Source organism: Mustela lutreola, chromosome 2 (genome assembly GCF_030435805.1).
Source record: "Mustela lutreola isolate mMusLut2 chromosome 2, mMusLut2.pri, whole genome shotgun sequence".
Classification (NCBI taxonomy): Eukaryota; Metazoa; Chordata; class Mammalia; order Carnivora; family Mustelidae; genus Mustela; species Mustela lutreola.
In genome coordinates, this window is record NC_081291.1 from 8,197,426 (window position 1) to 8,222,780 (window position 25,355).

Genomic DNA, 25,355 nt, shown 5'->3' on the forward strand with positions numbered 1-25,355 from the left:
GGCTCTGGGCACGGCCCCCGCCCTTGGGGCTCACAGCCCGAATTTACCTGTGCCGCTCCTCTTTGGAGGCACAGCCTGATGCTTGGAAAATGTACCCGCTCTGAGCCATATTCCCTGTAGATCCCCCCTCCAAACACCCAGGGCCCTGTCTAATCAGTGGGGCGGGGGGTTACTTGGAGGATTTTTCTGTGCTATGTACAAACACAGGGAATTTGGGGGGAAAGCAGAGTGCGGTTCTGCAGCTTGCAGTGTTCACCTGATAGCAGGTCAAGGGCCTGTCTCCCGTGTGTCTGTCTGCACCCCACGCTTCATAGAGGCAGTGTCATATAGCTGTCAACTGGTGAGCCAGTCCCTTTTGTCAGGGGACCTTGTCAGGCTCTGGTTCTTCACCTGAATATGCGATTCTATCTGGAGACTTGCCTGGTGCGGGGGGAAGTTCCAGCCACGGTGGAGGCCGCCCTGCCCCTCTGACCACTTGCTCTTGGCCCCGCAGATCCGTTGGAAGTACATGATCGTTGATGAAGGCCACCGAATGAAAAATCATCACTGCAAGCTGACGCAGGTCCTCAACACGCACTACGTGGCCCCTCGCCGCCTGCTGCTGACGGGCACACCGCTGCAGAACAAGCTCCCCGAACTCTGGGCGCTCCTCAACTTCCTGCTGCCCACCATCTTCAAGAGCTGCAGCACCTTCGAGCAGTGGTTCAACGCGCCCTTCGCCATGACTGGAGAAAAGGTGTGTGTGTGGCAGGCTGCATGCGGGCAGTCGTGCGGGGATGGGGCGCCGTGGCTGGGGCCGTGCAGAGAGGAACTTCCCACGGGCACGGGGCTAGGCTCAGCAGCTGCTCGCGGGTGTCCGCTGAGGGCCTGGGGCCAAAGGCCATGTGTTCGTGGAGCAAGGCCGCCTTTGCCCTGAGACTGATGGGCACAGATCAAGAGAGTGGACTCTGGGGAGTCTTTCAGGGCTTCCCTGACCCGGTGCCTCAGGCCCAGGGAGGGCACAGCCGGGAATCTGGCTCTGAGGTAGCTGTGGGGCTGGCAGGGCACAGCTGGGGGCCCCTAGGGTCCTGTGGGTCCCTCTAGAGAGTTCACATTTCACGCTAACGGCAGCAGGAAGCTCAGAAAGTTTCCATCAGGGGAGCAACATGGTCAGCTTCCGTAGATTTTGTTTTTAAAAAGCGCTGTGACCAGTGTCTCTCAATGTCTGTCTGGCCGTGGGTGGCATCGTCAGCCTAAAAGCTGGACTACGGTGCATGTGCCGTCGGGGCCCTGGTCTTTGTCCACTTGAGCAGGGCCCCAAGCCGGCTCCCGTTGTGAGCCTCCTGTGCTGCTGGGGTTTGAGGGGGATTTGTGGGCAGCTCGTGTTTTCTGTGGAAGGAGGCTGAGGGGCTGGAGCCTGTGGCTGAGGAACTGGGGGCACTTGCCGAGGTTGAGGGTAGCCGAGGAGCGCCACTGCCCACGGTGGCTGGGCTCCCTGGGGCTGCCGCTCCCTGGCCCAGGCAGCTGGTTCCTGACTGTCAGGTCCCCTGCAGGCAGGTCCAGGCCAGCTGGGGCCACCTTACCGTCATCCAAGAGGTACCCAGTCCTTAGCCCCTGTGGAGACAGGAGCCCTCCCGAAGGAGAAAGCTTGGCTTTTCCAAGAGTCTCCAAAGAGGCGCTCCCAGTGTTCCGACTTCAAGGAGCCTCGACGGAGCTAATGTTCTTATTTTGTTTACTTTGAAGTTTAGGAAAAGTTCAAAAGTTCTACTGAGAGATGATCAGGGGACCCAGGGAAGATAAGTTTAAGTGTGGTCTGTTTGACTTTTCTTTAAAGATTTTTATTTATTTATTTGAGAGAGAGACAGTGGGAGAGAACATGAGCGAGGAGAAGGTCAGAGAGAGAAGCAGACTCCCCATGGAGCTGGGAGACCGATGCGGGACTCGATCCCGGGACTCCGGGACCATGACCTGAGCCGAAGGCAGTCGTCCAACCAACTGAGCCACCCAGGCGTCCCTGTTTGACTTTTCTTTAACTTTTAAAAGTTGAACTTCGTGGCAGAGTATTCGATGCCTTGGGAGAGCAGCATTTCTTGCGCTCTGTCCTGCCAGGCTGAAAGGAGAGGATTTGGGGCTCCAGCGACCACCTCCACGACAACCACCCGTTTCACACGGTGGTTCTTTTTTTAAGATTTTATTTATTCATTTGACAGAGATAGCACAAATAGGCAGAGCGGTAGGCAGAGGGAGAGGGGGAAGCAAGGAGCCTGATGCGGGGCTTGATCCCAGGACCCTGGGATGATGACCTGAGCCGAAGGCAAAGGCTTAACCCACTGAGCCCCCCAAGCGCCCCAACCCAGTGGTTCTGTGAACGTGGAGTTCTCCACCTTCCGATTGGATATGTTGGTAGGTTTCCAGACACATGAGATTATATCACTCTTGGGGAAACAACCAAGTATCCTGTGTGTTTCTTTTCTTTTTTTTTTTTTTTTTTTAAAGATTTTATTTATTTACTTGAGAGAGAGACAGTGAGAGAGAGCATGAATGAGGAGAAGGTCAGAGAGAGAAGCAGACTCCCCATGGAGCCGGGAGTCCGATGCGGGACTCGATCCCGAGACTCCAGGATCATGACCCGAGCCGAAGGCAGTCGTCCAACCAACTGAGCCACCCAGGCGTCCCATGTGTGTTTCTTTTCATGAGGCCTGTGGGACCTGGTTCCCTGGAGCCTTGGTTTCTATCTCCTAAGAATTCTGTGGAAGGTTCCAGGTCCCTGCAGTTGTCCACAGGAAGAGGGCGCTCCACCAGGGCCCGTAAAGCGTAAGGCAGTCTGAAACGGAGGCGCTGAGGCAGGACGACTCCAGATGACCCTCCTTTGCGTCCCCGGCTCCTTCCTTTGGAGGTAACCTTGGTTTGCTTGTCTCGTGGGGGTGCCAGGTGGACCTGAACGAGGAGGAGACGATTCTCATCATCCGTCGTCTCCACAAAGTGCTGCGGCCTTTCCTGCTCCGGCGGCTGAAGAAGGAAGTCGAAGCCCAGTTGCCCGAGAAGGTAATGGACAGTTCTGAGCGGACAGTTGCGGTGTCGTGCCCGGGGCTTTCCCGGGGTGGGCCCTGTCCGGCGGCGCTGCAGCGGTCCTGGGTGTGTTCTCTCGTGGCCCTGGTCTTGCTTCACTTGGTGGTGTCCGTGTGACATGAGGATGGCCACTCTCGCCCTGGCTCTGTAACATGGAGACAGGTGTGTCTGAGATCGGGGGGGTCCCATCCCACTGCACCCTCAGTGCTTAGCAGCTGTGGGCTGCTCGTGGGCCCGCTCACACCCAGGATGGCTCTGGCTGCTCGCTCTGGGTCCTAGTCCCCTGGCTGTCCCACCAGGCACCCTCTCCTCTCCCCCGACTCGGGCAGGCAGTACTTGCCCTTGGTTCCCAGCAGGCGGGAGAGGAGTTTTGGGAAGGTAGCCAGGTTGCCCCTTTGGGGCCAGGACATCCCCTCCAGGCTTCTCTGTCCCAGTGCACCTCCCGTAGCCTGCTTCCCCTTGTCCCGCTGCGGAGGGGCTCCTTACCGTCCTCCCTGGTGCCTCCAAGTCCTATCCTGGGGTCCCGGGTCCTTCTGAGAGGCTCAGAGACCAGACATGGGCACGGGCTGGGCATTCAGCTCAGAGAGTCTCTGGTCTCACTGGTGACACGTGGCCCCTTTAGGTGGAATACGTCATCAAGTGTGACATGTCTGCGCTCCAGCGTGTGCTCTACCGGCACATGCAGGCCAAGGGGGTGCTGCTCACCGACGGCTCCGAGAAGGACAAGAAGGTTAGCCGTGGGCCCCTCCCTTTCCCCATCCAAATGTCCAAGGCTGGGGCTGGGGCTCGAGCACTCTGTCACCTGCAGGGCCTTCCGCCTCCTTGGAGTTGACTGTGGAGCTTAGGGCCTGATCTGGTGGTGATCACAAGGGCCTCAGCTGTAATTCAGTCACAGCTGGGGGGGGAACAGCCTCGTTCAGTAAGGCTGACGGGTCAGGGGCTGGTGGCTTATCTCCAGGGAGTCCCCCAAGACCCTCCCAGTCTGTCACTCCCCGGTGTTCTCTGCTTATGAAATGCTGGCCTCCTGCAGGTGCATCCGTCCGTAGGGCGGAGACCAGCATGAACCCGGCAGAGTTAGAATGTTCTCTGGAGCCTCACCATCCTGGCTCAACAGCCATGCCCCTAAGCCCCTTCACCTTGTTACTTAGTGAGCTTGAGGTGATGTGCGGTGAGGACTGGGCGGGCTGCCATCTCCTGGGACCGCTCTGAGGTCGCAGACCCCTCCCTCCCCAGCTCACCTCATCGAGACAGAGATAGCCTCCCGGGTCCCTTGATTCTGCGTCCCATGCTTCAGGCTTGGCCCCGCCTCCCCATGTCTTCCTCTCCCTGTGTTCTTCAGGCCCTTTCTCACCTGAGGGTGCAGCAGCATGTTTCCTGGGTTACTTCTCAGCCTGCAGCCAGCACCCGTCCCCGCACCCTTCCTTCTCTCTGTAGCCAGAAATCTTAAGTCGTTGTGGCCCATCTGGCTGCGGCCCCCCCAGGGACTCCCCACAATGCCCGCCACCAAGGCAGATGCTGGTCTTTCCCTTCGGTCCTGCCACCCGCTCCCGTGTGCCAGACGGTCTCTGCTCCCCGCAGATCTGGCCTTGAGCTCTCTGTGCCGCCACAGCGGCCAGCCCCTTGCTCCCAGTTACCTGCCCTGGAGCGGCTCCATTCTGCATCCCCCCCTCCCCCCGCACCCCAGCCCTGGCCCGGGGACGGGACCCAGTGCGGAGCCTCTCTTCTGCCTCCGCAGGGCAAGGGCGGCACCAAGACCCTGATGAACACCATCATGCAGCTGCGGAAGATCTGCAACCACCCGTACATGTTCCAGCACATCGAGGTGAGGCCCGGGGCCGGGGCCGGGGCCGCAGGCCCTCCCATCTCCCGCAGACGTCTGTCCCTGACGGATGGGCTGTGCAAAGCTAGTGGCTTTCTCCCTGAGGGCTTTTTAAAAAATGCTTTTTTAATACTTTAAATAGGTAATATGTAGTTAGTGTTTCACTGTTGATTTTGTTTGTAAGTGCTCCTTGTAAAGAACCTGAACTTAGTGGGGAAATACACAGTAGAAATGAAAGCTCCAGAAAGTCTGCCCTTGGAGAGCCGCGGTCAACACTCAGAGATCCTTCTTTGGGGCTTTTTGTCCCCACCTGATAAGGTCCCACTGTCTCTGCTGCATGGCGCGCTGGCTCTTCCTGCTCAGGGCCATGGGGGTCTCTTCCTGGTTTGAAGCTCGAGAGCATTCTTCCGTGTCAGGAAGTTTCTGGGTCAGAACTTTTTTGGGCCACGATACCCTTTGAGAGTCTGGATGCTTGCTTCTGAACTGCACAAGTATGTCTTGACTTTCTGGTGTGAAGTCTCGGGATCTCTGCAAATCCCCTGACGTCCCTGGGCTTTCATCCCGCCACCGCCAGGATGGTCTCAGGCCCACACTGCCCCCGTGTACTCATTTGGGTGGTTACCGGTGTCCTGTCATGATTGACTTTTCTTGGCGGGTGAAGCCCCAGAGAAGGGAGGTGGGCGGGATAGAAAAGCCCTGTGCAGCACCTGTGTGGGGCCTCCGAGCCACATCAGAGCCCCTGTGGGTCACTGAGCACCAGCGTGGGGGCTCAGAGGTGTGGGACTAGGTGGCCTCTTCCTGTGCTGACCAATCTCTTATTCTGTTGCAGGAGTCCTTCTCCGAGCACTTGGGGTTTACCGGTGGCATTGTGCAAGGGTGAGAAGCTTCCCCATGAAGGGGGTGGGCACGCTGTCTACGTGAAGGTCTTTTTCACTTTTTTTTTCTTTCTTTCTTTTTTTTTTTAAGATTTTATTTATTTACTTGACAGAGATCACAAATAGAGGCAGGTAGAGAGAGCAGGGGAAGCAGGCTCCCTGTTGTGCAGAGAGCCCGATGCGGGGCTTGATCCCAGGACCCTGAGATCATGACCTGAGCCGAAGGCAGAGGCTTAACCCACTGAGCCACCCAGGCACCCCTCTTTTTCACTTCTTGAGTGGCTTTATTGCTCTCATGACATTTGTCCAATTTCAGAGAGGCTAAAGTCATGTCAGAAAATTTAGGAAATAGAGATATACCCGAAGAAAGGACTAATATAGAAATCCTCCATTAATCTTGAGAGCCAGAGCTGGCTGCCAGGCCCCACGGAGCCACATCTGGGCTCTATGATTCGTGACAGCTGTATTATTTTATTTTTTATTTTCTTTAACGATTTTATATATGTATTTGACAGGTAGAGATCACAAGTAGAAGAAAGGCAGGCGGGGGCGAGAGACGGGAAGCAGGCTCCCTGCTGAGCAGAGAGCCCAATGTGGAGCTCCATCCCAGCACCCTGAGATCATGACCTGAGCCAAAGGCAGAGGCTTAATCCACTGAGCCACCCAGTTGCCCTGTGACAGCCTTTTTAACCGCTCTGGGCCTCAACTCTGTCTGCTAAGAGAGATGCTATTTGATCCACCTTGTTATTGGGGGTTTTTTTCCCAGCATTTTTTTTTTTTTTTTTTTTTTTTAGATTTTATTTGTTAGAGAGAGAGTGTGTGTGTGGGTGAGCGTGCACAAGCAGGGGGAGGGGCAGAGAGAGAAGGGTTCTGGGATCATGACTTAACCAAACGCAGGCACTTAACTAACTGAGCCACTTAGCATTGATGATGCAACCTAGGCTTCACTCGGCTCTGGTGTTGGACGAGGGTACCCTGTCGAAGTTTCATCACTGCAGTCTTGCTCTAGAGCTGAGGCCAGCAGCAGTTCTCTGAGCTAGTAAATGGTTTTGAAGAACAGGGGCACCAAATAAAAGATCAAAAAAGTTCTTTTGCTCTGTATTTTTTTTTTTTTAAAGATTTTATTTATTTAACAGAGAGAGATCACAAGTGGGCAGAGAGGCAGGCAGAGAGAGAGAAAGGGGGAAGCAGGCTCCCTGCTGAGCACATAGCCAGATATGGGACTCGATCCCAGGACCCTGAGATCATGACCTGAGTCGAAGGCAGAGTCTTAACCCACTGAGCCACACAGGCGCCCCTGCTCTATATTTTTCATTCCAAGTTGCATAATGGGGGCTTCTGGATCTGAGTTCAAGTCCTGGCCCCCAGCATATCGGCCGCTATGTCACACGGTACCCCCTCAGCCCGTCTGCTAGGCTGTCAGCTGGGGCTTGTTGACCAGAGGGAATGAGAGAAGCTGCAGTGGCCCTTAAAACTGTGTGGGGTGCGGTGTGGGCTCTACAGCGTGAGCCTCTGCTCCTGGAGTTCCTCCCGTGGGCTAGGGAGGAGGCCCCACTTCCTGTTGTCCCAGCATGCTTCCCGATAGCATCTCTTCTCATTCTTAGAAGTATCTGAGTTGGATAATAATCATGTGCTCACCCTTGACCGAGTATGGCCTTGAGCGTATTTGATTTGGGTTGAAATGGCTTTGCTGGAATTTCATGGAGGTCAGAGGGTCAGCCTGGGAGAACCGCGCCGTTGACCTCCATGTTGAGAGCCTGGAGAGGGGAGGTGCGCTTCCGCCTCTGCCTGTCTGCCAAGGGCCGTCACTAACGTGTTCTTCCTCTGCCCCCTGCTCACCAGGCTGGACCTGTACCGAGCCTCGGGGAAGTTTGAGCTGCTCGATAGGATCCTTCCCAAACTCCGTGCCACTAGCCACAAAGTGCTGCTGTTCTGTCAGATGACCTCCCTCATGACGATCATGGAAGATTATTTTGCGTATCGCGGCTTTAAATACCTCAGGCTTGATGGTGAGTATGAGCAGGAGAGATGTTTGTGGAGGGACAGGTTTATGCACGGTTGCCAAAGCTACTGGCCGGTGTCGCCTCCTTTGCAAGGCCGTGCAAGGCCCGGAAACTGGGTCGAGCATCCAGAGTGAACCTAGCACATTCAGTGACACAGGCTTACAGGACTAGGAGGGAGGGCTCTGCAAGCGTCGTGGCTGGATCCAAGCCTGTGGCCTAGAAGAGCTTCCAGCCTGGATCCGACACCCCCGTCTCCTAAACATGAGGCTGACAGTGTTTGTACTACAGCTCTGGGTCCAGTGGTTGTCCTCTTTTAGTGGGAACTGGCAGAAGTCCACATCCTGTGGACATCAGGGACAAGTATAGTGAGTCCCCGGGTTATTCTTGCTTCAGGTACAGCTGGACCCAGGAGTCTCGAGGACAGTGCTGTGGCTTTTCTTGGCTCCGCTGTCCTCCATCTTGGCTTAATACTCAGGCAAGCTGTCCAGGCTCCCTTTATACTTTTTCTGTGTTCCCAACTACAGCCCACCTTCTCCCCCAGAAGTCCAGGGGCTGGCTCTCTCTAGGTTGATGGGAGCCATGTGCCTTTCTTTCCACTGCTAGGTGGTTGTAGAGCTGTCACTGGCCAGGGCTGGAGCTGTAATCGGGTTTGTCCATGGCCGAATCGTGTGCACGGAGGGTAGTGGGGCGGGGGAGAGGGGAGCTGGTGACACAGGATGACAGCAGGCTCTCCTGGGAACAGTGCTTAGCTGCGACTCCCATGCTCTCCTGGGAAGTTGTGTGTCTCTGGCTTTATCCCAGCATGCGGGAGCCCCAGGGAGAAGGTTGCTGAGTGAGATGGTTGACAGCATGTGGGACACATGCTCTGACACATGTCGACTGACCAGGGAGGCCCTGGAGGAAGTTCATGCTCTGTCCAACTGCAAGAGTGCCCGGATACCCCAGGAGCGAGCTTGGGAGCTTCTGGCTCGAACACAGTTCACTTGGTGGCTCCTTTCTTACAGCTCCTCTGAGCTTTTTTTTTAAGATTTTATTTATTTATTTAACAGAGATCACAAGTAGGCAGAGAGGCAGTTAGAGAGTGGGGGAAATAGGCTCCCTGCTGAGCAGAGAGCCTGATGCCGGGCTCGATCCCAGGACCCTGAGATCATGACCGGAGCCGAAGGCAGAGGCTTTAAGCCACTGAGCCACCCAGGCGCCCCATCTCTGAGCTCTTATTGAAGCTCATCGCCAAGTGCATTTCCCTGGCAGGATGGCCCAGACCTCTGCGCCCTCATTTGTCTTGCTGTGCATCTGGTGGAACTGTGGTTTCACAAACTACAGACCTGTGGTTGCTGGGCTGATCGCCCGTCAGTCTCTGGCCTCCCTACCCTCACCCGCAGCCGGCCCTTTGTGTCTATCTTGCCATCTGTCCTCCTGGACTTGGAGTTCCATCTGGGGCAACCTTTATAAGCACAAACGACGTGTGTGTCTTGCTATGTTCCTGCCTCCTCCTGGGGCCTCCTTCCCAAGGCTTGGAGACTGAAAACTGCCCCCCTGCTAGCAGGGTGGCCGGACCTCTCCAGCCGCCTCGCCCATTCTTCAGGGGCCGGGCCGCGTGCACACTGGGTCTTGTCTGTCACCATGCCAGCCCTCAGGAGAGGCTGTAGGTGGAGACTGTGTTCCCCCGCAGCAGGGGTTCATTTGCCCCTTCTCTTTCCTTGTTCTCCATGGTGAGAAGCCTTTTGTCTACTTAGCCACAGCTACACAGTACACACGTGGGCACAGACCAGCTCTGGCAAAGAATAGACAGGGTAGGGGCTTAGCAGCATGTTGTGAGATGGAACCTACCAGTGTCAAAGCGGTGAGATTGAAGGTGTGGGCTGGGCCTGGGGGCAGCGGGCCCTTTGCCATGGGCCTGCCCCTTCCCTGCCCCAGCCAGGTCCTGTGGGCATCGGGCCTCTGTGCTGTGCAGCGTGATGGCTGGGCAGGTGGCTGGAAGCATTTAATCTTCATTTCATCACCAAAAATGACTCCTGATTTTGCCAAAGGCACCTTTGGTCTGAGCTGGCAGCCATCCACGGGTTTTGTGTGCTCCTCTGGTGCTCACGGGGCTGTGGATCATGTCCTGACTGGTCACGTGAGAGTCCCCGTGGCTCCATGAAGAGGGGAAACCACTGCTGCTCGCAGGGCAGAGTCCGTGTGGTGAGGCACCTGTGTGCTCGCCTGCAGAAGCCTCTGGGGATAGAGAAACCCCCTGCCGTGGGATGGAGGCACGTGCCAGCCTCCCAGCCAGTCCCTCATTCCAGGCCCTGTGCCCCGGCTCCCATCCTGTGTCATGCCCACATCGGGCCCATTTGACTCCAAGGTGATGCGGTGGCCTGTAGGGGCTCCTTTCCACCTCCTGGGGTGGGAGGAGTGGCGTCCACTTGTTTGCATCTTAAACCTGAACAGCTCTCGTGTCACCGCTCGGGCACGCGTGTGGAGCAATCATGGAGTTGGCCCCGGAGGCCTCTGCGGGATGTGTGCACGTGCTGTCCCCACTCTATGGAGCCGCTGTTCCTCTGTGCCTCCTCGCCATCGCTCCCCACCCCACCCTGCGTGGTGCCCCCACTCACAGCCTTGTCCCTGCGTCCCTTAGGAACGACAAAAGCGGAGGACCGGGGCATGCTGCTGAAAACCTTCAATGAGCCGGGCTCCGAGTACTTCATCTTCCTGCTCAGCACCCGCGCCGGGGGGCTCGGGCTCAACCTCCAGTCGGCCGACACTGTGATCATCTTCGACAGCGACTGGAACCCCCACCAGGTGAGGCTGGACTGGCCCCAAGTGGGGCAGGGACTCGAGGCTCCCTGGAGACCCTCTTCCATCCTGGGTACCTGGTGGCACCCACGGCGCCTGAGACCTTTGTAGAAAAGCCCTAAAAGTATTCATTTTTCTTTATTTTTTAAAACATCTCTTTTTGCTTTGATTATGAAAAATACATACTCCGTTCCTGTTTTTTTAAAAATCCTCATTTTATTTAAATATGTAAAGTGGAAAATGCCCTTATCTTACCAGCCGTCAGTGATTTTCAGTTTTCGGGATCCAAGCCTTCCAGGTTGCATCCTGTGTGAGTTCTCACACACTTGTGCTTTTAGAAACAACTGGGGTGTGTGTGTACGCTGCTGCCCTGGTTTTGTATCTGTGTGCCCTCTCCGGGGCTCCATGCCAGTAGCTTCAGAGAACTGGTATTTGGTAGGTACAGCAATTTTTTTTTTTTTTTAATTTTATTTATTTATTTGACAGAGATCACAAGTAGGCATAGAAGCAGGCGGGGGGCGGGGACAGGCTCCCCACTGAGCAGAGAGCCCGCTGCAGGGCTCAATCCCAGGACCCCAGGATCATGACCTGAGTGAAAGGCAGAGGCTTTAACCCACTGAGCCACCCAGGTGCCCCGGTACGGCAATTTTTAAGGGAGGTTTTAACTTTTCCTGATGTCTTATTGTAAAAGTAGTAGACTTTTTTAATGCAAATATCAGTAACTCAAAATAACAAACTAAAGAGTCCCATTTTCCCCCTCCCACCAATCCCGCTCTTTCTGACCACGTGCTATCGTGTACCTATATGCACACACGTGTGTTTTGGTTTTGACAGAAACATGGCGGGTTCTAGCACGTGTTCTTCCCTAGAGCAGCTGCTTTGTTTCTCCTCTCCGGGCAAGCGCACTGCAACTCCACACAGGCATGTCCTCAGCTGCCAGGTGTCCGGACATATGGTGGCCTTAAGGCTTGACTCTGACTGCACTTGGCAGGCGTCTGGGTTTTGTTGCTCAGCGTGACCACTTAGGGAGCCCCTTGTCCCCCTTTTGGAGTGTTGGGACAGGACTCACTGACCAGGCAGCCCCGAGAGGTGGGGGTTGCTTGGCCCATGGGCATGTCCTCTGCTCATTCAGGTCACCTCTGCCTGAGTGGCTTCCAGGAGGCTGCCCCAGGTTTCCCTCCCACTACAGAGTATAAGCCCGTCTTTCCCTGCAGCCTGGAGGCACTAGTACACGGTGTGAACTGTAGCCCATCCGTTGGGTGGAGACTCAGGCTGGTTACTAGTGTCCCTTTCTGTCATCAGCCTGGGGTGTAGTTCTCACCAAGACCTCTGTGACCAGCCAGTTTCCTGAGATGTGATTGTGGTGTGCTACCCCCAGTAGCAGGCAGACAGTGGACAGGGGTTCCCTGGGGCCCGATAGCCCGTGCTTGGAAGCACCGCCAGGAAGCGTGCCGGCCGAACTCGGAGTTCAGCTGTAGACACAAGGCATTCCTGGCCCCCCACCTGACCCCTGGGTGTGAATCTTGACTGTAGGCCCCCACTGCTCCTGGTCCAGATGTGGGGTTTCATGCGAGCCCTCCTGGTTCGGAGCTGCAGTGATGATGCAGCCGGTGTCGGCAGCCACGGCTACCATGTGATCGGAGCTTGTTGTGCTGCACACTCTGGGCTGAGTGTCCAATGCCGTTTAGTTCTTCGTCCCTCGCAATCACCAGAAGGGTCTGTGTAAACAGAGTGGGTCCTGAGTCTCATAGAGGTTGGACCTCAGCTTGGGCCGCAAAGCAGGGAAGGAGGAGGGCCTACAACCAAACCAGGCATTTCCAAAAAGCTGCCCAGCTTCTTAACCATCCCATGAACGATTCCCTTAACCATGATATGGCCTTCCCAAGCGTGGGGCCTCCTGGAGTGGGTGAGAGGTCCCATGTAGCTGTGACACAAGCTCCTTGGGAACATAATGGCCCAGGACTTGCCCTCCAAATTATACCATGCCCTGGAGTACCTAGAGAATCCTGTAAGATGGGAAGGGACAGTCCTCGGGGATCATCAATCTGGCACAGGCTGCAGGATGTGTTCCTGGGCTCCCCGCTCGAGAAGCTGCTGGTCGGGGCAGCAGAAGGGCCTAGCAGGAGAAAGCAGGCACACAAGAAAAAGAAGGCCTTTCTAGACAGCACCGCGAGGTGTTGGCTGTCTCTTAGACCTCCGCAGAGCTGGATTGGGACTGACCTGCCTCTCTTCTTCTAGGACCTGCAAGCCCAGGACCGCGCCCACCGCATCGGGCAGCAGAACGAGGTGCGGGTGCTCCGTCTGTGCACGGTCAACAGCGTAGAGGAGAAGATTCTGGCCGCGGCCAAGTACAAGCTCAATGTTGACCAGAAGGTGATCCAGGCTGGCATGTTCGACCAGAAGTCCTCCAGCCATGAGAGGCGTGCCTTCCTGCAGGCCATCCTCGAGCACGAGGAGCAGGACGAGGTGAGGGCAGCGCCGGCCCCGACCCCCTCCCCGGCGTGAGTGGTGGACGCATGAGCGGCTTTTCATTTTTGTTTTTTTACCTTTTTTGCACTCTTATTTTTTTTGCATCCCTTTGGAGTAAAGGGAGTGTGGGCTGAAAGGAAAGAGGATGAGTACTTGCTTTTTCTTTGAAGTGGTTTTTTTTTTCTAAACTGCTGGTGAAAGACGCCGGATTGACAGCCCTGGAGACTGAAGTCCTCTATTTATCCACAGAGCAGACACTGCAGCACGGGCAGCGGCAGTGCCAGCTTCGCCCACACTGCCCCTCCGCCAGCGGGCGTCAACCCCGACTTGGAGGAGCCACCTCTAAAGGTGAGAGGGGTAGTTCAGTCTCCACGCCCATTCAATCCTCGGCTTCTCGGCTGAGACGGCCAGCAAGGGCCCTGATCCCACGGAGCGTGCGTGTGCGTGTGCGTGTGTGCCTCTCGCTGCCGTGTGGGTCCCGATCCACCGCAGCCGGACTGGGACCGCCAGCTCATCTCCCACGGACCGCCGCCGCTCGCCTCCGAGCCCGGCCGCCGCCCACCCTGGCCTCTCCGCACTCGGACTAACTGTGCGAACCCTTCTAGGAAGAAGACGAAGTGCCCGACGACGAGACGGTGAACCAGATGATTGCCCGGCACGAGGAGGAGTTTGACCTATTCATGGTAGGTACCGTGGGCGGAGGAGGGCGCCCCGCACACCTCTGGGGGCGCTTTGCGGGCGTCGCACACCCCGCCCTACTGACATTAAGTAGAATAAGACAGCTCAGTACAGACAGAGCGAAACTTCTTAGAGATGGCGGTGTCTCTGGTGGGTCATGGAGCTGGGGCCTCTCTCGGGGGGCCCCGTGCTGCCTCCTAACTGACCTGTCCTCCTCCCATGGTCCCCGAAGAGCATTGCCACAATGGTGGGACACGCACATGCACATGCACACATGTATGCACACCCATCCTCTGTGTGACCCTCAGGCTTGCCACATGGAGGACTTGCCTGTCTTCCTGATTGTTTTGTCCTTACGATTCCCTTTCAGAGGGAGGTCGTACTGTTCCCGGCCTGTGGTCAGTCAGAGGTGCTCCTTAGCTGTGGGTAAAAGGCGTAAGTCCGCACGGAGTCAGAGTGTAGGCCCTTGGTCCCTTTTCTGCGACCCTCCCATCTTTTCTGGAATTCTCTGCCCCCGAGGCCGAGCCCCTAGCGAGGGTCTGCTCTCAGAGCCAGAAACCTCCGAGATGCCGTTGAGCGGACTCACAGCCTCCCCTTGCCACGTGCCCCTGTGTACCCCCAGCTCTCCCCAAGCTCACACCTCTCCCTCTGTCCCCTGCCCCGCGTCCCCCAGCGCATGGACCTGGACCGCAGGCGCGAGGAGGCCCGAAACCCCAAGCGGAAGCCGCGCCTGATGGAGGAGGACGAGCTCCCCTCGTGGATCATCAAGGACGACGCGGAGGTGGAGCGGCTGACCTGCGAGGAGGAGGAGGAGAAGATGTTCGGCCGCGGCTCCCGCCACCGCAAGGAGGTCGACTACAGCGACTCGCTGACCGAGAAGCAGTGGCTCAAGGTACATGCTGGAGAGGGCCGGCCGGGGTGGGGCGGGACAGCAGAGATTCGAGAGCTGCGCCGGGGCTCATGCGGAATCCAAGCGGGCTCCCTTTGGCCCTACTTGGTTTTCGTTAACCACGGCGAGACCTCTGTCAGGGGACCCGCTCCCTCCGGTCCTCCTGACCAGCGCGGGAGCTTTACAAGAGCTTCGTGGGAGATCTCGCCGCTCTCCGCTTGCTGTGCTCTCCCCAGTGCCTGGTGGTGGAAAACAGTGACGGGTCAGAGGGTGACCTGCCCCCGACAAGGGGGGAGTGCCAGCAGGGTTCCGACAGCCTCACATGGGGCACGTCGACCCCAGAGCCAGGTCCGCGGCAGCAGCAGGTATAGGTGGCTGAGTCAGGGCCACGGGCGCCTGGTGAGCCCCCTGGGACTGTGGTGACGCGTCAGGCCCTTCCCCATGCAACCCTCCCCAGAAGCCAGGTGGTGGCGTTCAGCTGGGCCCGGCTGATGGGCGCACCCCAGAACAAACCACGGGGCCTGCCTAGGCCTCTGGTCACACTCCCTGGGGTTCCTCGTGACTGACTGCGGCCCTGCTGCCTCCTCAGTCCATAGGTCTGGCCGCCCTGGCCCTGCCCTGGCAGCTCAGAATGACCCAGACTAGTGAGCCCGCCGGCTCAGGTGCTCACGTGGGGGCCACTGACACGTGCCGGGAGCCTGTGACCTGCGGGTGGGGCCGCTGGCTTGTCCAGCTCCTCAGCCATCGGCCCCGAGCTCCGGGGACAAGAGGAGAACCGCTGGCGATGGAGCGTAGGCCTGAACGCAGACATGTGGAGCTCCCGTGGCTCTGATCCTTTGAGACACGATACCTTTGTGTGTGTGTGTGTCTGTAATTTTTTAAAAATTTTTATTAACATATAATGTATTATTAGCCCCAGGGGTCCAGGTCTGTGAATTACCAGATTTATATACTTCACAGCACTCACCCTAGCACATACCTTCTCCAAGAGACACGATACCTTTGAGCATATTTTGCTTTAATACATATACCACTGAATTTACTCAACTAAGTTGTACAGTTCTGTAGATTTTAGAATGTTCAGTGTTGTTCCGTGATCCCCACAAAATAGCTTTAGAATATTCTTTTCACCTCAGAAAAAAGCCCTGTCCTCTTCAGCTCTCTTCCTGTCCCTTTTTCCCCCCTCACTTTTGTTCTGGAGATTTCATATGAAAAGAGGGATGTGTCCTCCCTTTGGCCACTGGCTTCTAGCAGTAAGCTGCATATTTTCAGGGTTTATCCGTGTGGCAGCAAGTGGCCCTCCTTGTCAAGGCCAAGTAGTGGCTTGTTGTGCAACTAGACTACACGGTGCTAACGTCTTTGTTTTTGGTAGACGATCAAAGTTCATCTTTTTTCTGTTTTCTACCTCTGGCCTCCTGTGAACATCGGAGGACAAGATTTTGGCAGGATAGATGTTGTGATTTCTTTCTTTCTTTCTTTTTTAAGATTTTATTTATTTATTTGTAAGAGAGAGAGAGAGAGAGAGAGCACAGGCAGACAGAGTGGAAGGCAGAGTCTGAGGGAGAAGCAGGCTCCCTGCGGAGCAAGGAGCCCAATGTGGGACTCGATCCCAGGACGCTGGGATCATGACCTGAGCCGAAGGCAGCTGCTTAACCAACTGAGCCACCCAGGCGTCCCGATGTTGTGATTTCTATCACATGAACACCCAGAAATAGAATTTCTGAATCAAATGGTAATTTACTTGTTTAGTCTTCTGAGGAACTTCCAGACTGTTTTCCACAGCAGCCACACCATTTTACGTTCCCACCAGCAGTGTGAGGCAGTTCCGGTTTCTCCCATCATCCCAGCTGTGTTTGTCACCTGTCCTTTTGACGCTAGCTTTTCCAGTGAGTACGCCACGGTAACCTCCTTGTAGTTTTTAATAGCATTTTCTTGGTGGCTAACGGTGCTGGGCATCGCCGGAGGTGCTTGTCAGCCATTGGCGTATCTTTTTCAAAACTCCCATTATCGATTGTGTGATTTACAAACACTTTCTCCTATGCTATGGGTTATTGTTTACTTTTTTTAATGGTGTCCTTCGAAGCACAAGTGTTTTTTAATTTTGAGGAAGGCCAGTGTATATCTGTTTTTTTTCCTTTAGTTTGTGCTGCGGTATCCTATCAGAGAATCCACTGAGAAATTTAGGAGCACAAAGGTTTACCCCTTCCTTTGAAGAGTTGTAGCTTTTATGTTTGGGCCCGTGATCCTTTCTAAGCAGTTTCTGTTTACGATAGGAGGTCAGGACCCAGCTCCTGTACAAGCGGGTGTCCAGTTTTCCCAGCCCCATGTGTTGGATCGACTTTCTTCCCCCTACAGGGCATGTGCTTTTTGTACATGTTCTCAATAAGAGTTTGCATTAAAAAAAAAAAAAAGAACACGTTTACCCAAAACAGACACTCTCTTTCCTTTGTGGTGGCCACTCTGGTGCCATATGTACCCAAACTCTTGAGAGTGGTGCTGCCTCTTGCCCTTCTGGGCTGACCCATGTGCTTGCGCCTCGGGACCGGAAACCCTAGGATTGCGTTCCTAGGGGAGCCACAACAAGGACCCCGAACTGGGTGACTTAAAACCATAGCAGTTTATTCTCTGAAAGTTCTGGAGGCCTGGAGTCTGGTTTCAGAGTGTCAGCAAGGTCCTTTCTCCTCCGAAGGTTCCAAGAAGGACCCTTCCTCGCCTCTTCCAGCTTGTGGGGTCCTCGGCATTCCTCAGCCTGAGGCCGCATCACCCCCATCTGCTCCTGTCTTACATGGCCTGTCTGCCCTGTGTCTTTGTATCCTTTCCTGTCTCTCCTGGGAACATTCCCATTGGAGTTGGGGTTCACCTTAACTCAGGATGACTTCATTTTTGCTCTTTAAGTAATTAAATCAGTAAAGATCCTATTTTGAAAAAAGATCACATTCGGAAGTTCCAGGTGGACATGAACTTTAGGGGACACTGTTCAGCCCCTCGTGCCCACCTGGGCTCGCAGTGCACACGCTCCCCCATACTGGCCTTATAGTCCTTTCTGCCTGCCACACGTCTTTCGTGTTGTTCCTTTGGCCTGGATGCCTTACTCACCCCCACCCTGCAGCTCTCAGCTTAAGTGCCACCTCCCCTGAGATGCTCCCCTGACCCCCCGCCAGCGCACGTCTGCTACACCATCAGAGCACCACTCACTCTCCTTCCTGGCAGTCAACACGCTTGTCACCATGTTCGCGAGACGTTTGTCTGCTCACTCTCTTCCCTCCGTGAGGGACATGAGCTGAGGCTGTCCTCGACATCTGGCCCTGTGTCCTGCTCCCAGACACAGCTGATAAATGCGAGACGGACAACCAGACATCCCCTGGAGTCCTGCCCCCACTCCCTGTCCTGATTGCAGGCGCCCCTGGCTTCTCATCTCTATCTGCAGAGATTAAAAATGTGCAAATGAGTTCTTATCATTGAGAATGAATCAGTTAGTGTTGTTCAAAAATTATTCTTGTTCATAGAAACTTGCTCGGCAGTTTCGCTTCAGAAGTCTGTGTACAGGGGTGCCTGGGTGGCTCAGTCGTTTCTTTCAGCTCAGATCATGATCCCAGGGTCCTGGGATCGAGCCCTGCATCGTGCTCCTTGCTCTGCGGGAGGCCTGCTTCCTCCTCGCCCGCTCCCCTTTCTTCTTTTGCTTCTCTCACTGTGTCTCTCTCTGTCAAATAAATACAATCTTAAAAAAAAAAAAAAAGTCTATGTACAAATAAAACAGCTGTCTTTCGTGGCCTTCCTCACACTGGGGCCCCTTCTCCACATGGAGAGAGCTGAAATGCCCAAGGACAGGGCAAGTCTAAATGAAATACTAAACAGACATCAAAAATTACATTGCAGAAAAGCGACGGGAAGTACATCCAGGACATAGTAAGCAAAATCCCGAGTCCTGGTGTGGTGTGTGGATAGAGGCCAGCGCTGTCCCCGGTGCTGCCGCACGTCCGTGAGAGGGGCCGGGTGAGTCCTGGCTTTGGACGGCGGTGATGGCGCACACAGCGTGAGTGTACCTCACGCCACCTGAGTGCACCATTGAAGGTGGTTGAGGGGTCAGTTTTGTGTCATGTACATTTTGTCACAATTTCTAAGAAACATGGCAAGGATCTAGAGCAGAAGGACTCGTAGTGTTACCTCCTGCTGGAGGGATCCCAGGGTCCAAGTCTTCGGGGACCTTTGGTGGGTCTGTGCCTCTTTAATTGGCAACGAAATGCAGCTGTGGCTTTGCTCAGGCTGGACGTGGGTGGGGAGCACCCGGGGAGGCAGAGCAGGCCTGCCGGGGACTGCGGGTTTGCGCCTCGAGCTTTGCTTGTCGACCCCGGTGCTGGCTGTCCTATTTTACCACTATTGACCCTGAAGGCCATCGAGGAGGGCACGCTGGAGGAGATCGAAGAGGAGGTCCGGCAGAAGAAATCGTCTCGGAAGCGCAAGCGGGACAGTGACGCCGGCTCCTCCACCCCGACCACCAGCACCCGCAGCCGCGACAAGGACGACGAGAGCAAGAAGCAGAAGAAGCGCGGCCGGCCACCCGCCGAGAAGCTGTCCCCAAACCCTCCCAACCTCACCAAGAAGATGAAGAAGATCGTGGACGCTGTGATCAAGTACAAGGACAGGTAAGCCAAGGACCGCAGCGGGTGGGCGCTGGGGGTCCTCAGAGGTGCCTCGCCAGGCATCCTGTGTGCCTGTGAGCCGGTTGTGGGGCAGTCACTGCACAGACATTGGTGGCCTGTCTTTGCCTCAGTACGCCTGCCCTCATGGAACGTACGTTCTGCAAGAGGCAGGCACTCTCTCAGCTGCGGTGAGAGTGAAGAGAAAACTTCATGGGGAGGTGGAGGCAGGGGGCCGTTTTCAGGGATTGTGACGTTTGAGGGGGAGCCCTGAGGAATGGAGGTCTGGGGCCGAGTGCTCCAGCAGAGGCAGGAGCTTGCACAGAGGCCTCGGGGGCCTGTGATGGGCGAGGCGGAAAGAGAGGGACCTGTGCCTTGATGGGCGCCGATTGCATGGTGGTGGGCTGTGGTACAAGGGCCGGTGTATCTGGAGCCAAGACCAAGCAGCTTCCCTTCTCTAGAGTCTCCACCCTCTCCCCGCACGTGGGGGACATGCCAGCCCAGTTCTCACCCTGGGCCATCGCGGGTGGGCCGCATATGGTGAAGACTGACCAGGCTCTGCTCTGGGATTTGGGGTCCTTGCTCTTGCAGAGTAGGAGACTGCGGCAGATGCGTGTGTGGTTCACAAGTACCATTTAACTAAGAAATCAACAGTTCTCTGAGGCCCTCCCCGGGAGCATGTGCACATGGTCTGCCAGCTCGGGCGCGAGGCCTGGATCTTGCTCAAGGCTTGGCCCGTAGTGCTCCCCAGTGTCTTAGTTCACTTTCTGGTACACACTGGCCATACTTCTGTCGCGATAACCAGACAGTTGTTCTGCTTGATTTTATAGTAACATGTGGCAGTTAGTCATTAAGCAAAGTAAGGACAAATTGTCATCTGTAGGAGGGAAAAGTGTTGAGGTGTATGTAAGCTCTCAGTACATCATTTGGAGAGGCTCACAGGTGTGAAATTTTGGGGGGGATGGTGATGGTTGTACCCAAATAAAGGGTACAGATTGCACTTAAAAAAAGAATCTTATTATTAAAAGAGAAACTAATGACTAAGTGAGAAAGGCTTGTTTCAGCTCAACCATCCACCCTAAAAATGTAGCATAAGCATTAGAGAAGAAAGTATTGAGCTGATACGCAAACTTCACCTTTGAGACAATTTCCACAATTATTTGAAATATGGAATGTGCAAAAATCCAATGAAAACAAAAGATCCCAGTAATCTTTTTGCAAGGGAGCCTCAAAATGATCAAAATGAAGAAGACCTTTAAAGGTTAGAGGGCAAGGATGGACTTTTCGAAGGTCATACTGGTCTCTGGGATATCCAAATGGAGAAGAACCTTGACCTTACCCAACACCTTAACGTGTTAAGTTGAAATGGAAACATCAGTGTGAAAGGTTAAACAAAGTTGTGGAGGAAAGCATCGATGAAAATCTTCATGGCCTCGATGTAGATAGGCGTTGCCTTCTGAACAGGACACAAGCACCGCTAACCAGAAAAGACCTGTAAAGTAGACGTCACTAAAATTAAGAACATCTGTTCATCCAAGGACAACTTCATGAAGCTTGTGAATATTTGCACCAACTGAAATTTTAAAACGGGCAAAAGCCATGAACAGGCATCTCCTGGAAGAAGATAGCCCAGGGACCGATCAGCATGTGAAAAGGTGCTTAGAATCATTGGCATCGACGTTGGTGGTAACATTGAGGTAAAGCGCCATAAAACCAGAGATGCCTCCATACACCCACCAGAATGGCTAAAACTCCTTGAAGTGTTGGCAAGCACATGGACTTTACCTCCTGCTTATGGGAGCGGTCTGCTCTTTGGGACTAAACCTTCTGACCCACAGACTCCAATCCTGGTTGTAAACCAGAGACGGCTGAGTGCCTGTGTCCACCCAAAGACAGGTTCAAGCAGGTGCATAGCAGCCTTGATCGTAACTGCCCCAAACAAAACTGCCCAGTGTCCAGCCATGGGAAAACATATCAGTGGAGGCCTAACCCAAGAGCAGGATTCTACCAACCGCAGGAACAGACATCCCTCCACTCTCTGGGAGAATCTTACAGTCATTTTGAAAAGCTGATCATGGCGACGGGTATGGAACAGTGGTTACCTCGAGACATAAAAACGTTTGGGGTGCCTGCGTGGCTCAGTTGGTTTAGCGTCTGCCTTCGGCTCAGGTCATGGTCTTAGGATCCTGGGGTCCAGCTCCATATCGGGCTCCCTGCTTGGTGGCGATCTGCATCTCCCTCTCCCTTTGCTCCTCCCCCTTCTCCTACACTCTCTCTCTCAAATAAATAAATAAAATGTTTTTAAAAATTTTTTAAAGAGATGAAAACGTTCATCAGGATAAACATTTGATACGCATGCTTTCCTGCAGTGATCCACCTCGGTTTAAAAGAAGACAAAACACAAGGCACTTGGAAACAGTCTCCTGAACTTGTTGCTAAGGCCTTGGCTATTTTTTAGTCATCTCGTGACTTACTGCAGATGCCCCCTGAGCATCAGCCTTAGCCCTGGATCACATGAGAAGAGAGGAACTGACTCCCCCAGCTGCTGCCTACAGTTCTTCCAGCATGTGCAAGATGGCCTGAGAAGTCAGGCGTGAAACTCACACTGACCCCTTGTGGAGGCTGTTCTGCAGGAGGCCGAGATCCAGTTTGACGAAAGCCCCAGCCCTGGGGTCACAGAGCTGCACTCCCGGCTGGCATGAGACCTGTGTGGTGGGACACCTCAGTGGAGGGTTTGACACGTGGTTGACAGCTAACCCCCGTCCTCCCGGAATGGGTGACATCACAGGACTGGGAGTTCTCCGTTACAGTGGAAAGAAATGTAGAGAAGTTACAAGTGGAACTTGTATATACGGTCATTAAAGAAAGCCTCCCGCATGCTGGCGTCGAGAAGTGATTGGAGCGGGTCCATCCGCTTGCTGCTTTGCTGCTGGTCCCCTAGGAAAAGATCAAGCAGGGCACATAGAGACTTGGAAAAATTATCCTGTTTTCCTGCCTGAAAAGTTTCCTCATAGCAAATACTTTCAAAGATGATGTTTGGGTAAAAGGCTGACCTATTTAATGGATATTTTTGACATTCCTTAACATCCTGAATTTGAAACCACAGGGAGAAACAATAGTACCATTCGTCCTGTTGTGAGATTGGGTGAGAAGTGAGACCACCGTCACTCTTGACATCAGTTGCAGAGTTCTGAGAACCTAGACCGCACTCAGGCTTGCTAATTCTCTAGAAGGATTGTTTGGACTTTCTGAAAGCTGTTCAACTCACAGTTCTGGTTTGTTACAGTGCGAGGACACAGATGGGCATCAGGGCAGCGTCGTGGAGAGGTGTGTGTGTGGCGCTCCCAAGCGTCCTCTCCCCAGGGAGTCGCTGACAGCACTGACTTCCCTGACACATTAGGAGACAAGACTCACAGAGCACTGCCAGACAAGGAAGCCTCAGTGTCTAGAGTTTTCAGTGGTCACACAGACACGACTAACCACCCAGACACGACTAACCACCCACATGGCTGATCTCAGTCTGTAGCTCCTCTGTGGGTTGAACTGATGCCACATGACCCATCACCCTGGCCTTAAGTCGCAGTCAGAGATTCTGTGGGCCAAAGGCCCCCAGGTAAACAAAGGCAGCCCAGAAGGTAGGACATTTCAAGGGCTGAGAGTTTACCACCCAGAAGCCCGGCACAAAGGCCAGACCTCTCTTTGGACTAGGTTAAACTCTCAGGGCACACCCGTCAGGCACCTGGAACGTTCTGAGGGACCAGACACCAGACCACACCAAAGAGAACTGAAGTGAAATAAATTTGGAAGTATCCCATCACACACTTTCTTATCTCAGACTTCCTTTATAGCTCATTTCTAGAAGAGGAAGTGAAGCATCTTTTTTTTTTTTTTTTTTTTTAAATTTTTTTTACTTGCCAGAACATTTTAATTAGCTAAAATCTATACTTGGGTTAAACACGGAGCCTGAGGAGAGAAGGAACTATTACAGCTTAGTGGCTCCTCGATGCCAGTAAATTGATTACAGGATGTTGTCAGCATTTGGATTCGATACCCCCGAGTCTGCCTTGCCAAGCGAAAGGGTCAGGTGCTACAGATTCCACTCCCAGTGCTCATGGGAACCGGGGTTGGGGTCTCCATGCAGGGACTTGAGATGTTGCTTTTGATTACAAATTTCAGGATCTCCTCCAGCTATATTTCAATACGAGTGCAGTCACATTTGATATTACCTTTGTACTTACATCGTGTCTATATACAGGTGATGTCTTCTTCTAGAAGCTTTTGCTTCATACCTGCTCAGGTTCAGGATTGCCATGCCCCTCCCTCCCCAGGCCCCTGTGTCAAGTGTGGCCTGAAGGCGTGCTGCACAAGCAGAGCTGGAGGATAAGCAGGGGCCCCGCCAGGGGAGGAGGAAGAAAGGAGTGTCAGGAGCAAAGGGGACAGCATATGCAGAGGCCCTGAGGCCGAGGGCACCGACGTCCTGTGTGCAGAGAAGTCCAGCTAAGGCCAGGGGATATCATGGGCTGAGTCTGCATTGCAGAACCTCACCGGGCTCCTCCTCCTCAGGGCTTGGAAATCTCAAACTGCATCAGGGATCAGGGAGCCCTATCATTCACAGGCAGAGTTGGAACTGGAATGAAGAAAGTAAGTTGGAAGATAGGGATTTGGACTTTAAAATCTAAACACGAAAATAAGTCAGGCACAGGTTCCAGGTCAGGTTGGGACCGGGTCATGGGGCTCTGTGTGCTGCCAGCAGCAGGTAGCCAAGGCGCTGTCTGCAAATGCTGGGCTGTGGGTGTGCGCTGTGGAGCTCACACCTGGGAGCTTGGGGGGTGGTTTGAGAGAAGGGTGTCTGCTGGGGGGAGCCACTGAAGCAGGCCGGCGCCAGAGGACCCTCCATAGTACCCGTGCTCCCTGCTGGGCTTTTGAGCTCGACCGTGACCTGCTGTAGGGCAGAGTCATGGCTGTTGGGCAGAGGAGGGTCGGCGCCAGGTTTCCTGAACTTGATCCTACCCATGTGACAGGCGGGACCACTTGTTCTAGGAAATCCTCGCAGGTTACTCTCGATGGCTCAGGAAGCTGGTGGATGCGTTCAGGCTGCCGAGGCTAAGCCTCCGGGGCCAAGCCCCACTGAGCAGACCCTCTCGGTCCCCTTCCTCCTTCCCCTCCCCAGCCATTTTAAAAGGACTTGGATGACTTGAGTGTCACGGACATCTGGGTTCACCATCCATCTCCCTGCCTCAGTTTCCAGCACAGAAGTAGAATCCCCCAAATGGGATTCTAGAGACCCCAAATGTGAGATACCATGGGCCAGGCAAGCCGCCTGGACACCAGCCCTGAATTCATGTGTACAGATCTTGAAATTTGGACAGTGAGGGGCCCTGGCCTCGTCTGTGGTGGCGACTTCGGCCTGAACCTGGCAGCCACTGCCTAATTAAAACCTGTTACCCCTTGCCCTTTGCCCTTGTGGGGAGCCCTGCACCTCCCTGTTGAGAATCAAAGAACAGAAGGTTCTTGGGAGTTGAAAGAGTTGTACATTGATTTGCAAGAAAAACAGGCGCTGTAGCAAGCCCCGGGGCAGGTTGTCTGGCTGACCAGTTCCGGGAAAGATACCTGCATGGGGCTCCAGGCCCCTCAGGACAGTCTCCTTTAGGGGAGAGAGTAGAGGGTGGACAGGCCAGGGCGCTGTTTCCTGAGGGGACAGAGAGGCCTCAGAGTTCCCTGGCCTCAGCCATGGAAGGCCATGCAGCCCTTCATCTGGAGCCCAGGCCCAGGCTGGGTGCGCTCCAGCGGAAGCTAGCCTCTGCCTGTGGGTTCAGGTCTGGGGTCAGCACTTCCTGCCTGGCGCCTAGCCGGGAGCCCGCCCTGAGAAGTGCCCCGGTGAGCTGCCCTGAGCAAACTGCTGATCCCCGTCAGCCAGGCCCTGGCCAGCCTGGATGCAGGTGCAGGGGCAGGCCGGGCAGAGGGCCCAGTGGGGCTCTAGGCCACAGGGGGTTAGTCCCTGCAGCCTTGCCGAGTCATGCTGCGGTTCCGAAGCTGCCACAGAATTTGCTGGATGCGGTTGCACCTGCCCTGTTTGTCGTCCTGCCAGCTCCAACCCCCCGGGCTTCCCTCCCTGCTGGTGGTTGGTTGCCACAGTAGAAGAAAACAGGGCAGCTGTGT

At 54.7% G+C, this 25,355-nt stretch overlaps 1 protein-coding gene across 4 annotated transcripts in view; it reads left to right on the forward strand.

The window, feature by feature from the left end:
- Nucleotides 1-25,355, forward strand: part of SMARCA4 (SWI/SNF related, matrix associated, actin dependent regulator of chromatin, subfamily a, member 4) — an 87,348-nt gene that overhangs the window by 50,011 nt on the left and 11,982 nt on the right. For 2 of the 4 annotated variants that reach the window (XM_059159998.1, XM_059159999.1), the window contains exons 19-30: nucleotides 494-736; nucleotides 2,911-3,024; nucleotides 3,671-3,778; nucleotides 4,784-4,870; nucleotides 5,697-5,743; nucleotides 7,585-7,751; nucleotides 10,366-10,529; nucleotides 12,762-12,989; nucleotides 13,242-13,340; nucleotides 13,598-13,675; nucleotides 14,344-14,562; nucleotides 18,949-19,202. In XM_059159998.1, the coding sequence (XP_059015981.1) occupies nucleotides 494-736; nucleotides 2,911-3,024; nucleotides 3,671-3,778; nucleotides 4,784-4,870; nucleotides 5,697-5,743; nucleotides 7,585-7,751; nucleotides 10,366-10,529; nucleotides 12,762-12,989; nucleotides 13,242-13,340; nucleotides 13,598-13,675; nucleotides 14,344-14,562; nucleotides 18,949-19,202 (1,808 nt within the window). The remainder of the gene's footprint in view (nucleotides 1-493; nucleotides 737-2,910; nucleotides 3,025-3,670; nucleotides 3,779-4,783; nucleotides 4,871-5,696; nucleotides 5,744-7,584; nucleotides 7,752-10,365; nucleotides 10,530-12,761; nucleotides 12,990-13,241; nucleotides 13,341-13,597; nucleotides 13,676-14,343; nucleotides 14,563-18,948; nucleotides 19,203-25,355) is intronic. The other 2 variants (XM_059160000.1, XM_059160001.1) reach the window with 1 other exon arrangement.